This window comes from Daphnia pulicaria, chromosome 1, assembly GCF_021234035.1.
Source record: "Daphnia pulicaria isolate SC F1-1A chromosome 1, SC_F0-13Bv2, whole genome shotgun sequence".
In the NCBI taxonomy this organism is placed as follows: Eukaryota; Metazoa; Arthropoda; class Branchiopoda; order Diplostraca; family Daphniidae; genus Daphnia; species Daphnia pulicaria.
This window is the reverse complement of record NC_060913.1, coordinates 9,649,841-9,666,213: the sequence shown is the minus strand read 5'-3', so window position 1 is coordinate 9,666,213 and position 16,373 is coordinate 9,649,841. Positions and strand designations below refer to the sequence as shown.

Below are 16,373 nucleotides of genomic sequence, written 5' to 3'. Positions count from 1 at the left end.
AGAAAATACAATAATTTGGTCATTCAAATTTTTATAATATTAAAGACTATACAATTTTAAGCAAATTTCAATATTCTGTTTCAACACGATAAGTTTTTAGATTTGGCAACGCTTCTATGCCATATGTCCGTCACCGTCGAGCTCTCCAGACGACTCAAGCCAGCAGACTAAAGGTAGTTTTGATCTCAAAGCATTTTTCATTTTTTAACGTTATTTCCTAACATATCTGACATATTCATGACAATTGTTGGTGTTGTTTAGATTAGAGGTTCGATTCTGAGTAGTTTGAGGTACATTTCGTTAAAGATTGTTTTGTCGTTTTATCGAAAATTGTTGAAAGTCGAGTCAAGATGACGGACAATGCCGCCGTTAGGAAGTACATCGTCTGCCTTCGTGCCGCGTCGGCTGCCATTTTAGCCAAGCGGCGCGAAAACTTCGTATAATAGTACTGTCGACGCCTTTCTGCTAGAGTTGCTAATGTTTTCATAGTCAACACTACGAGTCAAAAGTCAAAAAGCTTAAAGATTTTAATTAAATATTTTTTATTTTAATATTTATTATGATGTTAATTTTATTTTCTTATCATTTGAGTTGGGAATAACTATATTATGCCAAGCCTGGTATTATTGATTGATTACTGATTTTTGTTGTTGTCTGTTTTGTTAGATTATTCATGTTGTTTTTTCTGTGTTTTAGGACCATTCTCAAAAACTAATGAAGGGTGAATCGTAGCTTGAGTAATGTCACAAAAACTGGAGTGCAAAGTTAAAATGGAAAGTTGTGATGATGACATTGAAGGGAAAGGAGCCCAAGAATCAAGAGATGATGATAGCTGCCATGCTGACAGTGGACTGTTGAATATGTTAGCAGAAGTTGCTTCAGCTACTCTCCACAATGATTCTTTGGCTAGAAAGACTCGCAACCCAAGAGGAAGGCCTCGCAAACAGGTCACTGAAGGAAGACCTGAACCTGAACAAGAAACTACTGATGCCAATAAATTATCATTGGCTCAACTTCAGCTCCTAACTGAGAAACAACTGGTGGATCTCTTTTCTCTGATGGATTCAGATGAAATACGTAGAACGTTTTCCTATTCATGCCACCTGCTTCAAAGATGCCAGTACACAGCCAGCAGTTTTGGGAGTGAGATGAAAGCTAGACAGGTAAAAAGAAAAACATTTCCCCCTCTAATATCAATAAGCTAACACATTTGTTTGTTTTTCTTCAACAGGAAATGCAAAAGCATCTGTCGGAGCACGTGCGGGATCTAATGAGGAAGGCTCGCGAGTCGGCTGGCTTTCGCTTTACTGCCACCCCAGTAGCGTCAAAAACTAAAAAAATCCCGGCAGTGGTCAAAGAAACAACACGGTTGTCGCCTGTCAGAAAACCTAAAGAGAAAACTATGAAAATCAAACTTCAAGCGCCATCGAAGAAGACGGTCCCTCCACCACCGCAGACTGCAGCCATGGCTAAAGCAACAAGAGGGCCACTGAAGAAAACAAGCCAGCCATCACCTCAAGCCAAATCACCACGCCAAAACAAAGCGAATAAAGAAGAACCATCCCCAACCAAGAAAGAAGCTCCAGGTAACAAAAGAAAGCGCCGATCAGTAGGTGCTTTTGCAGATGGCGAGGAAGAAAATATGAATGCTTCTCTTATGGCTGGTATTGATGTAGCTCCTGAAGAAGTCACCGTCAAAGAGAAGTGGCTAAAACTTTACCACGACAAATACCGAGCCGTAGATGAAGCTCGTTTTCGTGCTATTCAGGTAATTGCATTTCTTTTGACTTCGATTTCCATCGATATTTAAACTTTTTTTTTTTTATGGTTTAGGCTGATTTATCTCCGGATAGCGATGTGGAACAAGAGTATGGTGAAGTGGCAGAGGAGGTGGTTGTGACTTCAGAAGAGCCAACTGCGGGTTCTTCAAGTAACACGACATCACTACCCGATCACGACTACAATATTTACCGTGTCAACAAGAAAACTAAAGCGGTTGTAGTTAATGTCAGTGAAGAAGCGTCAGGCCTTCAAGATGAACAGATGGAAGCTGTTGCGCAGTCGGTGGCTGCCGCCGCTCAAGAGAAGGAGAAACTGAAAAGGAAGCGCGGTGGACAAGCGGTAAGATAAATTCACTAAACTTTCTCCGTTTGTTTTATTAATTATTGGTCGTTCGTGTTGTGTAGCAGCAATCTAGTGGTATCCCTTTGCATAGCTTTATGCTTGAAGAAACCACAAAGCAAAGTAAAGTTGTGGTTAAGAATAAGCCAACAGAGCCACTTCCTTGTGTAGGGAGTGAAGTAGTAGTAGGGTACAACCCCAATGAATTCTATCTGATGAAGTCTTCTGAGCTACCCGTCATTGAAGATTTGAGACATCAGAAAACTGTAGTGGCTGAAGCCTCTACAGCTGGAGCGCAACCTCAGTTCACCTTCGTCTGTATGAATGAGGATGGGGAATTGATTGAAGAAACGGTGGAAGAGCCCAGCATTTTCTTGGAGGACGATGAAGAGCAACTTCTGGAGCAGGTAGACATTTCTAAATGATATTTTTGAATTAACAAATGCTCATGTATAATTGATTTTAGGTCGCCGCACAAGCTTCAGGCGTCCGTGGACAAGGTCGTGAAGTGCCAGAAAAGGATATGGTTGACATTGCGCGCAAGCGGGCTAAAGTAAAGCCCAAATTCGTATCACAATCTGCAGGCGAACGCGAATTAGCCTTGCAATACATTGGAGAACTAAAGCAACAGCGCGGAAGCGGAGCTGATTCACTTCACTGCAAAATTTGCTCACCTGTTCGCACATTTACCGCTCCCACTACTCTGCTATCGCATTACCGTAGTCACGCAGGTAAGATTATTGAAGCTTTAAATATCCGCTCTTCGAACTATGTCAATAAAATGCAAACTATTTATTTTTTTAGGGATTAAGCCGTACGAATGCCGAAGGTGTGGTGCCGTCTTCACTCGCCAACATAGTCTCAACTATCACATGTTGATTCATGCCAACTTGTCTCGCTTCACTTGTCCCGATTGTCATCGCCAGTTTCGTCATCCATCGCACTACAAGGAACATCGTCGGCGGCACACTGGTGAAGCTCCCTACGAATGCTCTGACTGCATGCAAAGATTCCGTACGCGCAATTCGTACAAACGTCACTTGATGACGCGTCATGGTAAATTGTTGACTTCCACCGGAGGACTCATTATACTACCCGAGGAGGAATTCAACAAAGTGCGCTGCAAGCCTCGTCCAGTGCGATCGAGTCGCGCAGGAGACGCGCCAACTGCAAATCCCAGCACTTCGGTTGCCTCAACTTCTAAAGAAACTAGCGGGGAAATCGCAGTAAAATCCAAACCTGAACCCAAAACAAAAGGATCGAAAGTTAAGGCCGATCCTGACGGAACTGGAAACTTTGAACAGCAGCGCCAAGAAGACTTGATTAGGTTGTTGTACCAGCGCCTAACCAGTCCCAATGAACACAGCAGTGCCGAGAGCAGTGGCGGTGAAAGTCGAAGTGGTAGCCCTGTTCCGGATGACGGCTTGGTTGTCACAACTGAAGTTCACGATGAACAAATTCAGGTGATGGAAGTGGAGCATCACGTCGTGGTAGAATCCCCGGAAGTAGCAGCTGCAGTTGTTGTTGAAAGTATTCCGAACTCAGAGGATCAGGTATTGTGAATAATTATCTTTTCTATGAACCCACACTTAATCGAATTTTTTCTTTTTCAAACTTACAGGTGGTTGAAGAACAGTGTGAAGTTGTAGCGGAAGAAACGTGGGGCTCCTTTGTCCATTTGACGGTTGACGGCCAGAATAACGTAATTTTCCTCGATGAGAGCCAAGTTGGAGCCGAAACCGAAGCAGGAGACGGAACTACCACTGTTGTTATCGAGCAACCTCCGCCACCGCCGCCGCAACAAGTTAAGATCGTCAGTCGCCAACGTACTTCCACCGCCGCCAAGCCTAGAGCAACTAAGCGCGCTGCAGCCGTACCAACTATTAATACTGGAAGTGTATCTCCACTCGCCACTTCTTCGACTGGGGAAGTTGATTTGCTCTCGTTTGTTCATAACGCCGGTGTTATGGTTCAGCACATTCTAGACATTCAATCGGATAGTTCGACTTCGTAATAAAAAGAATTGCGAACCAATCGGACTTCAACCGACATTCTTTTCTTGTACATAATTTCGGTTTTCTTCAGTTTACACTCTCACTTTTTGTGTTCCAGTGGTAACGTCTCCACGGAAAGAACAGTTTTGCAACGATCATCATCCGTATCTAGAAATTTTTTCGTACCTAGACATTTTTGTTTTGTAATAGCTTTCTTTCTTCAGTAATCAGTTAGAATATTTCTTTTTCTGTTCAGTTTTGTCACAGGCAATACACAAATATATTTCACCTAATTTCGAAAAAATTATTCAATCTCTTACAGAGACTCGATGCAAGCTTGGCCAATTTTAGTACACCATGTGACGTGTGTTCACGACTAGTCGAGACAATAGTGGAGATGACAGATGAGTAGGTACATGAGAAACTCATCTGGTGGGGGAAAGAAACAGTTTGAAGTGATTTGACATTTTTTAAACTATAAACTGACATAGCAAAACCCGATATTTTTTCTAACTTTCTGAACAAGTCGAAAATTGAATTTATTTTAAGTGTATACCGTTGGAGACTTGAGTGGTGCTTTTCACAAGCAAGGATCGTCTATCTTGGCCTCTTTGGCTGCCGTGGCCGTTACTATTCTACGACGTAATTCCGGCGATGTATCCGCATCCATAACTAGCCCTTCGTTTGAAAAATCTACAGAAATAAAATCATTGAAAAAGCAAACTAAAACAAACAAGCAAATACTACTAACATAGATGGTAATCTACAACACACAAAATGAATGTGTCCTATGAGATAGATTTGGGGCTACACACAAAAGGATATTTATATCGGACCTGGAGTTAAGAAGTTTATCCTATCGAACGAGTAATGAAACCATGTTATTCAAAGGTGACTCGTTTGGCGATACCTTCTTTCTCTTCCACTGGAGGAGGCGTTGGAGCGGGGGTCAGTTCCTCAATGCGAAGAGGGCCACCGTACGATGGGGTTCTAGTCATGCCTGGCATGGTGCTGAAAGAACGGCTGCGAGCACCTGTGGTGGGTTAAGTTAAAGGTTAAGTCTGAAGAAAAACTACAGGAAAAAATGAGATTACGTTCTGTAAATACGCCAGGAGATGTCAGCTGCCGTTTTTTTTCTTTCATCAATATTTCTCTGGCTTCCATCCTACGCTGCTCCAAAGTTTTGCTTTGGGCATCTTCAGGCTGCTGAGGTTCGACAGTAGCAATGGTAGGCTGACTAGCAACAGCTCCTAACATGGCCGATGAAGTTGCACGATTCAAGCCAACACGCACAACAACCTGGTTAAAATAACAAATCATTAATAGATAATTTTTATTTCAATACAAATAATTACACTACCTGATTTGGATTCAAAAGACGATACCAAATGTACCCAACCAAAAACGAAAGTAACACGACATGAGTAGATACACCGATGGTGGCAGAAATAGTAGGCCAATAGAACATGAAATAACGCAATCCTACAAATTCAGCTTGAATTCGTAGTTTGGCAGAATACAGCTGCACCCAGCGACTTTCTATTTCTACATTGACATTGGTTACTGGATTGTCCTAAAAAATTAAAAAAAAAAAAAAACCTTTTGTTAGAATTGATCAACACAAATAATGACAAAAATGCATACAAAAAAGATCCACTACATACTGGGGCTTCCAAAAATTCAGAGAACATTTCGACTTTCAGTGTTTGTTTCTCTTCCATTATAGGTCCAAGTAACATGGCTGGGGAAAACATGACAGTGCCAAGGAAATGAAGAATCCATGACTTGTAACGAAGCATAGCACTTCTTTTTGATGTTGCTATAAATTTGCCATTCCTGCCAGTCAATGTGACCTTAACCAAAACAGCAACTTTCAGTAACATATAAATAACTGTTTTCCAAAATAATATTAATTTACCTGCACCATAAACATGCCAAGTTGCTTGTTGGCCTCAGACTCTGGCAATTCAAGATCTACAATTATGTTGTAAGGTTGATTGCTCTGTAACAACTGCCTTTGATGTGTTAGTGTTACATTTGCAGTAGGATTTGAGCACACCCCTAATGATTCTTGGCAGGACCTACAATATAATGAGTGCAATGTGTCAGTTAAAAAACAGTTTAGTTTGATCAAAAAGATATACTTGAATTCTAGATGAACAGGTCTGATGTGGGAAATAGCTGGAACATATGAATAGTAGAATGTAACATAAATGAATACAGAAAGCCACAAAATGAAGGATGTTGTAAGTAGGAATGCAAAAACTCTGTAAACCCAGTCTTTGAAGGAAAAAGCAGCAAGAAGCACTTGCTTTCGGTAACCATCAATCACATCACTCATTAAACTGTTAGCCATGGCACTTGAATTTTAGCAGAGCACTGGAATTAGTGACTGCAGATTTTGAACTCTACTTTCAGACTGAAATCTGTCTAATGGCAACAACTATCTTTGTTTAGACAATCTTTGGCCTGACCCAGGCCTCTTGAGACTTGGGGTATTGACGTATTCGTACAACAAATACTAATGCAGAACAATGAGTTCATCGACAGAAATGACAGATTAAATACAAAATATGTTTTATCTTGAGCGTTGCGTGGTCGTCACGCTCAAGTGACAATTAGAGAGAAAGATTTGTAACGAGGCGATATGTAAATTATAAAACTGACTAACTGAATACTGACACTACATACAGCGGCAACCCACCCAACAACAACATTTGGGAAGGGAGGAGCTAATAAAGGAAGAGAAAACAAGCGGTGCGTTCGTAATGAGCTAGACAGACACAAAAGACAGTAATCGTCTGAGATGGGGGTCCTTGAATTTTGTAATGCAATATTTACTTTAAAATAAAAAAATAAAAACGCCTATCCATAGCTGACCAAATAAAATAAGTCAACATTATCATTTATCACATGTCTATGTGACTGAAATGTTAGAAAAGTATTTTCTAGTGCAGACTGCAGAGTCTGGTTTTTTACTATGACAGAGTTCCTATCAGACAATGAATTTACTAGATTTTATTTGGATTTTTCCAGTTCACGAATTTATTGCGCTCGTGCGAAGTATTTTTTTTTTAATTATGGACCTTTGATCACGACGCACCGTGACTTAACCCTGCTAAAACATTTTCACGCCATAAACAAGTGTTTACACTTCTTTCTTTTTTTTTGTTTTCCAAAGATTTTTCCAAGAATTCGTTCTAGAGTATCATCTAGACATACTTATCGTGGTCCTCTGGAATTTGGAGTTTAGACTTTGGGACTGGCTAAACACGTAGAGTCGTAGACATATTGCACAACATAGAACCTAAGACAAAGTAGTAAAGAGGGTTGGGGTTGATAATGATTACTGGCATTTATTGCAACATTTGTGTGCTCATCGAACAGAAAACTGCTTGGCCATGAGAAGACGAAATTCTTCCACCAACGGCTCCATATCCGACTCATCCCAATTACTAAGGCTTTGGAGATAATTGTGTCGTCCTCTCAGATTCTGAAAGTTGAGTGCAAAAAAAAAAAAAATTTAGAAAATCAGCATATTTCTTTTATCAGTAGTAATACAATATTGGTGAAATTAAAAAAATAATAATAATTTATAAAATATTGGTGAAAGATTTTGAGTAACATACTAAGATAACCACTACTTAATTAGTCACAGGCTAGCTAGCGGATGCCAACAAACAGGCCAAGGCCAGTTGTTTCTCGGAAATCGAGCGTGCAGTTTTAGATCGAACAATTTTTACGAATATCAATTCCAATTTGACGGGTAAACATAAACAATGTGTCATAGGATATAAGAAAATAAGAAAAAGAAAAATAACCTGCAGTTGAGCGAGGACATAGCTTGGAATGTTGACAACGTCCGACTTGGTAAGCGGATGACGAGCTTCGAGCAACTGGAAAATTTCAGTACACAATAAGCGCAAAAGATTTGAGTTGGAGGTTTCGATTCGGAGTATCCATATCTTGTCTGAATGGTTCTCATCTTCCTTCAAAATCATCCGCACTAAATGCGATCCACAACGTACAACTATCTGCAACGGAGAGGTATAACCAAATTTTTGGGCGAAGCCACGATGCCAACTCTGTTGCAGTAGGATCGGCCACGGGCAGCCTCTAATTTGGGTGCGGCTGAATCCCAACACGTCTGAAACATTATTTTTCTCGTCAAATAAATTGGCCGCAACCGGTTCTAAAAAATCCAGCACGGAGAGTTTAATAGTAGATAACGGGAAAAAGCAAAGGGATTGCGGCTCAGGATGCTTTTTCAGGTCCACCACGCGGAAGATGAGAGATGTCTTGACTTCTGCCCCAAATGTGTCGTCCGGAAGGACCAAATGATGTTCCAGCTCCACCATATCACCTGTTTTCCATTCTTCTCTGAGCAAAAGAGAACTTTGATTGATTCGTTGGGCACAGATTTGAAAAGACCAGTGCAATGATGACAGATTCCATGCGGACTTGTTGGTAATAGATACAATCAAGTTCTGGCTTCGAGGACTGTGAGGATCGGAGAAACTTCGGATTGTGACCGGAAAGCTATTGCTGACGTTTTGATTGACTATGTGTAGTGCTACAGAGAACTGGGCGACATCAAGGAGAACACGATCGCTAATAGCGCTCAAAGCTTTCGTTTGATCGGCACAGCGATGAATCTCCTGCAAAATTGGCTTGACTTCGGCACCGCTGCGTTCACGACGTGGTTTGTCTTCATTGGATCCAAACACGAGACTACTTTGGTAGATGGTTCCATTTTCGGTTAAGATGAAAACAGTTTCTTCGTTTACGTGGACGGATCGAATAAATTTGACTTTGCAATAATTCGCATCACTTAGAAAGCCGGTTTCAGCTGAGCTTTTCATTTCCATAGATAGCAGTTGGTTAGAGCCCATCAGGTATAGCTTTTGTTTAGAATAGAAGCAATCTTCAACAGCTGTTGGTGAAAATGAAATCAATGTCTCTTTGGTTGATCCATTGAGCATGGCAATTTTCCCATACTTTCCCACAATGACTGTTGTTTGGCTGTCTACATTCAAAATGGATGTAACAGGTTGTTGAATATCACACAAAAGTGTTAAATTTTGCTTGCTTATTTGCAGTTGGTAGACATGACCATCTCGAGTCCCTATCAAAATTACAGAAGACTGAGGTTCTGATAAGGGTGAGAGACAGGCATACACACTTTCAGCTGCCTCCAGGCAGTCAAGTCTGGCAATCTGGTGCCATTCTGGTGGATTTTTAGATAACCCAACAACAAGGCAATCAGCCTGTTGAATGAAGATAATTATGCCAGTAGGTAATGAGAAGCATGCAACTATTTTCTTTTCATTCAATTCAAAGTTGTACATTGATTTTGTTTTCCATATCTCTTTCCTGTTTAAAAGGAAACAAACATGCTAAAGTATTACATCAGAAATGGAAAATATTGTCAAAGAGGTTACGTTTTAGTGATGAAGGCAATCGTATTACAACCCAGTATTGCAAAAATTCCTTTAGATGAAAACCAAGTCGACACAATATTTACCTCAAAAGATAATGCCTTAGGGAAATCAGAAAAATATCGTGACAGAGAAATCAAAATAATCAGATTAGAAGTGTTATGTTGTTTACTTTACCTGTGATTTTTCTGGGTTGGTAATTGAGAAAAGATGCAAAGTGGAGTCATTATACCCGACCACTAACAGGTCGGGATCATTTGTTAGAGATAAGAATGAAACATATCGCAAGTCAGCAATAAGTTCTTGCAAAACTTGAGAACTCTCACTGTTTACCACTTTCAAACTGCCTGGCGACCACATTGTTGACATTATCCCGCGACTTCTGTGAGATTATCAAAACCACCAGCAGATGGTGTTGGCGAAGCGGGCAATTTCAAAATGTAATCGATGATTTGACAAAAACAGATAAGATTTAGATAAATCAACAGCATTTGTTTAGTCATTTTATTACCTTCTGATGATTAGCAGTTGACTAATCATTCATCATGAAGAGACTGGTGATTTGTTGGATTTCTCTGATTTCATTTTGCACGGCTATTCAATACGATGGGTATCAAACTAAATCATATTCACAAATAGATTTGATTGTTTAAAAAAAACATAACTGTATATCTGTATCATAGCTACCGAGTTTATGAGGCTAGGCCCAAAAATGCAGCTCAGGTGGAAGCGTTATCAAATTTAGAGTTGTCGGAATTATTTGATTTCTGGACTACGGCGCGCCTGAACACACCGACTGACATTATGACCCCTCCAGAACAAGTGGAAGAATTGCTTGATTTTTTTAAGAGCCATTCCATCCAATATCGTCTAAAAATTGGAGATGTTCAACAGTAAGGCTTGTCATTAGTTTAATTTAAATTTCAGAGTCCTAATTCAATTATTGTTTATTTTAGAGTAATTGACGAACAACGAAACAAAATTCCTAGCGAAATGATTCAAGGACTTTCTTCTAAAAGTTACAACCTTACCTGGGACAATTATTACCGCTATGACGATGTGAGTTTTCATTTTTTCAATTTACCTACTTATTTTTGTTTCATTCGAATATTATATATCTTAAATCTTTAGATTCGAGAGTTTGCTTATGCATTAAGTGCCTCCTACCCGCAATTGGTAACTGTTTCTGTTGCCGGAAAAAGTTACGAGGATCGAGACGTAAGAGAATTTAAAAATCTAAATTTTTGAAAATAATTAATGTCGACTTCTGAATTTGTAGTTGATTCTGATCAAAATATCCAGCGGAGGATCGGGAACTAAAAATGCCATTTTCGTGGACGGAGGTATATTAGTTATTGATAAATATCTAAGAAAAACTAAATCTTTTGGAAACGGAATGTATCGCGTTTGACATAGGAATCCATGCCTGCGAATGGATTTCACCAGCGACGTAAGTAAAACAATCCATGGGTCAGAAAACTCTTGAAATTCGAATAAACTTGTTCATCAAATAGGGTGACCTACATAATCCGCGAATTAGTGGAAAATTACGATGCACATCCACAGTACGTTGACGACGTCGACTGGTTTTTCATGCCATTAGTCAATCCCGATGGATACGAATTCGCCCATACTGAGGTAATCAAATTCCAATTTAATTAAATCGATTAATACTGTTTTAATATTTATCTTGACATCGGCCGGGCAACCAGAGCCGATTGTGGAGAAAGAACCGACGCATCCACGATGAAACCAACACCACTTGTATCGGGACGGACATCAACCGTAACTTTGACTACCACTTTAACGGTAACGAGATGAGGAATATATAACATTAACCTTCAATGTTCAAACAACCTTAACCAATATGTCGGCTCATTAATGTAGAGGGCGGATCAAGCGATAATCCCTGCGCTCCAACATACAATGGCGGCCAGCCTTTCACCGAGCCGGAGTCGAGGGCCCTACGTGACGCGATTTTGGCCGAGGCTAACCGAACCAAATCCTATTTGACAGTGCATTCCTATGGACAGGTTAGTCAATTTAAATGGCAGTATATCTCGTGCTACATCAAAGGTTCAATAGAGGACCCTAATTCTATTTAATATCTCAGCACTGGTTAACTCCATGGGGGTGGACTACAGAATATCCCGATGACTACGATGCGATGGCAAGTTATGATTTTACTTTGATGAAGTCGGTGGACTATAATAATGTCTTTTTTCTAAAATTTAATTCAGTTCGCCCTGGCCACCGATGCTGTTGCAGCTCTGACTGCGGTGTACGGAACTGTTTACGACATTGGCAGTTCAGCCAATTTGCTTTGTACGTCGTCGCCAGTCAAATATGCTAGTTGATAAATCACTTAACAGTTCGTATGTTTTACTTATTGATTTCAGATGCCAACAGCGGGCCGAGCGACGACTGGGCTAAAGGAGTAGCTGGAATCCCTTACACTTACACGATTGAGTTGCGTGATCAAGGGCCTGTCTACGGTTTTCTCCTTCCACCTGAGTAAGTTAAATGACAAATCAATTTCAATCATGTGTACAACTCTGCTGGGATATTCAAATGATTTCAATATTTTCTTACAGTCAAATTATACCGTCGGGGATCGAGACTTGGGAGGCTTTCAAAGTGATCGCTGAAGCCGTGGCTCAAATGGTTTAAGCCGTTTAAACCCCTCGTGACCCTGAAAGGAAGAAATATGAAATTCAATGTATGTTTAAAAATCTAGTGCATAAATTTATTCACTACGAATAAATATTGAAAAGTATTTTGATTACTTACTTCACACTGTCTCGAAAGATAACATCATGGCACTGTTCACAACCCAACGATAACACAGGGAAAGTAAACAATATGGTCATCAATTTGCATAAGATAGAGCAATAGCTTGTGTCAGATAACGGTGAAGTTTATGACAAATAACGTAACAAATCGCCACATCAAGCAAACGATAGTAGGATGAAGACTTTAGTGGTTTGGCTAGCGGTCGTCTGCCCAATTTTGGGTACCGTCCAGCGATACGATGGGTAATAATAATTGTAAATAATTGTAGCGTTAACAAATTAATTGGAACGTACTAACAGATATCAGGTGTACGAAGCAACGGCTAAAACTATTCCGCAAATGAAGGCTTTGATGGATCTGGCGCAGTCGGACTCGTTCGATTTTTGGACTAGAATCAGTTTGAATGCGCCAACAGACATAATGGCGGCACCTGATCAAGTCAACCAGTTACTCGATTACCTATCAAAATACCAGATCGAATATCGCACGAAAATTAACAACGTCCAAGAGTAAAATGAAATCTTGAGTGATTTTTAATATCAATTTGAATTTGGCATTTTCAACTCTGTAGACTAATCGACCGTCAAGAGGACACGCCAAAATTGGGACCACATTCACCACGTTACAATATGACGTGGGACAACTACTATCGCCACGAAGACGTAATTTTTTACTCTGATTTGCAATGATAAATTAGTTTTACTAGTCTTGTTAAAAAATTAGATCGTGGAATTTGCATACGAGTTGGCGGCCACTTACCCAAATTTAGTAAGCGTTTCCAGCGCTGGCCAAAGTTACGAAGGTCGTGAAGTACGTAACCTATTTTTTATTATAAATTCCAATTTAGTTCATTATACACACTGCGTTTCAAATTTAAAATGGGTATACCTTTACATTCAGATGGTTCTGATGAAAATATCCAGCGGAGGAGACGGAACGAAGAACGCCATTTTCGTCGACGCAGGTGACACTATTGAAAACCAAGTATATGTTAATCTGATCATTACTAATACAAGCGCTTGATGGTACAGGTATCCACGCCCGTGAATGGATTGCTCCGGCAACGTAAGTCAATTTGATTTCATGTTAAAGAGAGACTCGATAATCATTTTGTTTAACAGAGTGACTTACATCATCCGTGAATTGGTGGAAAACTACGAAGCTCATCCGCAATACATCGATGACGTCGACTGGTTCTTCATGCCTCTCATCAATCCTGATGGCTATGAATTCACTCACACCAACGTAATTAAATAAAAAAATTCTGAAACATTTAAAAATAATTGATCAAGAAAATGATTTAAAATTACAATTAATTTCTGTCCACTAATCAGGTTCGATTGTGGCGGAAGAATCGTCGACCGAACGACGACGTCAACTCCACTTGTGTCGGGACGGATTTGAATCGCAACTTTGGCTACCACTGGAACGGCAAGTCCAATCTAAATTTCCCAAACAAATATAAAGACAATGAAATGACAAATGACGATAGAGGGAGGATCGAGCGACAGTCCGTGCAACGAAATGTATCACGGCCCGGAAGCTTTTTCAGAAGTGGAATCCAAGGTTGTCCGTGACGCAATTTGGGCCGAGGCTAACCGAACTAAATCCTACCTGACTGTTCATTCGTACGGCCAAGTATATATGCCAACATATTTTTCTTGATTGAAGCCAATAATCCTGAGACACATTTCCTATTTAGTATTGGCTGACTCCTTGGGGCTACACCGCCGATTTACCTGACGATTACGATCAAATGGTGAGAGGATAGAACTTGCATGAATTTGAAAATGTTACTAATGAATGTTACCTTTGTTATACAGTACGCTTTGGCAGCCGAGGCAGTGGCAGCTTTGACAGCTGTTTACGGAACCGAATACCAAATTGGTTCTGGAACAGTTCTTTTGTGTAAAAACATCTCTCATTATAAAGAACTATGACATTTTACCAAATTAAACCCTTCAACTTCTTTTCTGACAGATCCAAACAGTGGACCGACTGATGACTGGGCCAAAGGCGTTGCCGGAATTCCTTATTCCTACACAATCGAATTGCGCGATCAAGGACCCGTCTACGGTTTCCTACTGCCACCTAGGTATAAAACCCCAAATAAATCTTATAATAATTATTCATTTTTCTAAATCACATTTTGAATTTTAGTCAAATTATTCCGTCCGGAATCGAGACGTGGGAGGCATTCAAAGTCATCGCCGAAAACGTAGCGAAAATGCCTTGAAAAATTATGCGCTAATGTAATTGCATTCAAGTGGTTGATTACAACATTAAACAGACAATACACTATAAAAAAAAAGAAGGAAGACTTTAAAGACTATTAAAAACGCTGTAAAAATTATATTTCCTCGTCTATATTTAAATCTATGCCGCCGGTCGTGCTCGCTCCGCACTCCAACATTCCGCGAATCCTTTTGTCGTCAATTTGAAATGACTCGGAAATGCAAATGAGATTCGTCTCGTCGACGGCTCCGTCTATTACACGCACAACTTTGGTCGACATTCTACTTATAGTTTACGAGGTCTCTTTAAAGGTGATGGATACCACGTAATAATCCGCGGACCTACTCGCCTCAGTCGCCCGTAATAATTCCGAGCGCATCCAGCAGCAGCGCCACCCTTTTCTGATTGCTTATAGGGACTCGGCGCCGCCGTCACTTAGGCAAATGAAACGAATGAATCAAGCAGTCACGTTGCCATCTCATTTGCATGTCGGCTCTGATTGTTTTCGCCGAGCACCACCACCACCATCGCCCTTCTTACATTTACCGGGCAATAACACAGCCACAGTGAGTGAATGTGTGCATATCCGGCAGCAGGGTTTTGATCTGTTTATGCAGATGAAAGTCCCTTTTCGAGGACCTCTTGTTTTTCTGTCTTTTCAATTGGAAGCAACGCCACTTCTGCTGACTAGGCGCTATGTGTACATTGACTAAGAGTAGAGGATTGAATCCCAGCAGCAACCGGAATCAGACGTTAAAAGATTGCGCACAGTGATGGATCGTTATAGACGGGCGAGGCTTTTTTCCCCGCGGGATCTCTGCCGAGCCAATTCATCTTCAAAGTTCTCGAGGTTCCCATCAGGCCTAGTAGATGAGGCTATACTTTGCCTTATTGTCGACGTTGCAAGAATGTTAATCGATCACGGTTTTTGATTGAATTAGAACATTGTCGTTCCATCCGGATACGGGAGAAACCGGAGAAGACGATGTGTACATAGGCCTCTCTGTTTATACTGAACGTGAATGAGTCATTTACAGACTTAATGTGATACCGCTGTATAACAGTTGTTTTTACGGCGTAGCTTTATTAATGAATCGGCCTATAGGTCCGCGCCATCCACTTCCCCCCGCTCTGCCGTTTCCCCGCGGGTGTCATAGACACACACACGCTCGGCATAACGGCTAATAACGACACCAGCGTTACAGCCTATTGTAAATAGCTAATGGAAAAATCAGGGAGAGACAGCACACAACCCGTTTTATATGGTCATACATAGACTACAGATACATAGCACTGCAGGCCCAGTGAATGAAATCACCAATTCAAAATGCGCGCGCGCTTTTCGGTCAGACGCATCGATTGACGATAACAAAAAGAGAGTGGGTCATCATTCTTGTCAATTTCACGAGCAGCTTGAAAAGTGAAACACAATCACGGGCAATCAGCCAATAAAAAAAGTGAATCGACAGCTTGACACTTTTTTTATTTTTCTTTGGAAAACATTTTTTTTTTTAAAGAAAAGAATAAAATAAAAAAGCAAATTTATGGTGTCAATATAATCAAAGTGAGGGGGTGGCAAAGGTTACACAACAGATAGAAAAGTCGAGAGCTTTTTGTGTGTAACATCATCGAGTGCCGTCCTATTTCACTTGTTCAATGCAACTCTATACCCCGCTGCTGCTTGTCTTTTTGATACAATTGAAAATGTGCGACAACTCCCACCCAGTTTGAAAAACGCCACGGGAATCTTTTTTGAGAGGGTGGTTCTATACCATCCCCCATTCGCGATGAA

At 40.5% G+C, this 16,373-nt stretch overlaps 5 protein-coding genes and 1 long non-coding RNA gene across 12 annotated transcripts; 3 read left to right on the top strand and 3 right to left on the bottom strand.

Moving 5' to 3' along the window:
• The first annotated feature begins 140 nt into the window (after positions 1-140).
• Positions 141-4,408, top strand: LOC124344599 (zinc finger E-box-binding homeobox protein zag-1-like). Of its 5 annotated transcripts, XM_046798229.1 has the most exons (9): positions 185-290; positions 697-1,163; positions 1,232-1,586; positions 1,677-1,768; positions 1,834-2,121; positions 2,187-2,528; positions 2,588-2,852; positions 2,926-3,674; positions 3,743-4,408. In XM_046798229.1, exons 2-9 carry the CDS (start codon positions 741-743, stop codon positions 4,133-4,135), a joined length of 2,907 nt encoding a protein of 968 aa, XP_046654185.1. In that variant the 5' UTR covers positions 185-290; positions 697-740; the 3' UTR covers positions 4,136-4,408. The 5 variants fall into 5 exon arrangements, with proteins under 5 accessions (XP_046654166.1, XP_046654185.1, XP_046654177.1 ...); XM_046798210.1 differs by lacking the exon at positions 185-290 and adding an exon at positions 141-173 and having other exon boundaries at positions 1,232-1,768; XM_046798221.1 differs by having other exon boundaries at positions 1,232-1,768; positions 2,190-2,528.
• Positions 4,343-6,819, bottom strand: LOC124348021 (seipin-like). 3 transcript variants are annotated; one of them, XM_046798496.1, is made up of 8 exons: positions 6,260-6,819; positions 6,034-6,196; positions 5,780-5,968; positions 5,476-5,688; positions 5,210-5,414; positions 5,026-5,148; positions 4,672-4,808; positions 4,343-4,544 (listed from the first exon to the last, which is right to left on the bottom strand). In XM_046798496.1, the coding sequence occupies exons 1-7, from the start codon at positions 6,469-6,471 to the stop codon at positions 4,696-4,698; spliced, it is 1,218 nt and encodes a 405-aa protein (XP_046654452.1). In that variant the 5' UTR covers positions 6,472-6,819; the 3' UTR covers positions 4,343-4,544; positions 4,672-4,695. The 3 variants fall into 3 exon arrangements, with proteins under 3 accessions (XP_046654452.1, XP_046654453.1, XP_046654451.1); XM_046798497.1 differs by having other exon boundaries at positions 4,343-4,808; positions 4,952-5,148; XM_046798495.1 differs by having other exon boundaries at positions 4,343-4,808.
• Positions 6,820-7,445: 626 nt separating this feature from the next.
• Positions 7,446-9,935, bottom strand: LOC124346545. The gene is made up of 5 exons (XM_046798386.1): positions 9,887-9,935; positions 9,731-9,792; positions 9,557-9,654; positions 7,937-9,488; positions 7,446-7,608 (listed from the first exon to the last, which is right to left on the bottom strand). Exons 4-5 carry the CDS (start codon positions 9,461-9,463, stop codon positions 7,492-7,494), a joined length of 1,644 nt encoding a protein of 547 aa, XP_046654342.1. The 5' UTR covers positions 9,464-9,488; positions 9,557-9,654; positions 9,731-9,792; positions 9,887-9,935; the 3' UTR covers positions 7,446-7,491.
• A 118-nt stretch (positions 9,936-10,053) lies between these two features.
• LOC124347867 (carboxypeptidase B-like) lies at positions 10,054-12,329 on the top strand. The gene is made up of 13 exons (XM_046798485.1): positions 10,054-10,163; positions 10,237-10,446; positions 10,510-10,612; positions 10,685-10,771; positions 10,833-10,896; positions 10,970-11,003; positions 11,068-11,191; positions 11,266-11,362; positions 11,441-11,586; positions 11,667-11,723; positions 11,794-11,878; positions 11,953-12,067; positions 12,148-12,329. The coding sequence occupies exons 1-13, from the start codon at positions 10,099-10,101 to the stop codon at positions 12,221-12,223; spliced, it is 1,263 nt and encodes a 420-aa protein (XP_046654441.1). The 5' UTR covers positions 10,054-10,098; the 3' UTR covers positions 12,224-12,329.
• Positions 12,162-13,565, bottom strand: LOC124350987. Its single transcript, XR_006921315.1, has 4 exons — positions 13,478-13,565; positions 13,235-13,316; positions 13,106-13,165; positions 12,162-12,245 (listed from the first exon to the last, which is right to left on the bottom strand). It is a non-coding gene; the product is annotated as an uncharacterized LOC124350987 (long non-coding RNA).
• On the top strand, positions 12,375-14,657 carry LOC124347941 (carboxypeptidase B-like). Its single transcript, XM_046798490.1, has 13 exons — positions 12,375-12,588; positions 12,646-12,855; positions 12,918-13,008; positions 13,070-13,156; positions 13,247-13,310; positions 13,378-13,411; positions 13,468-13,591; positions 13,681-13,777; positions 13,839-13,984; positions 14,049-14,105; positions 14,170-14,254; positions 14,327-14,441; positions 14,507-14,657. The coding sequence occupies exons 1-13, from the start codon at positions 12,521-12,523 to the stop codon at positions 14,580-14,582; spliced, it is 1,254 nt and encodes a 417-aa protein (XP_046654446.1). The 5' UTR covers positions 12,375-12,520; the 3' UTR covers positions 14,583-14,657.
• Positions 14,658-16,373: the final 1,716 nt, after the last annotated feature.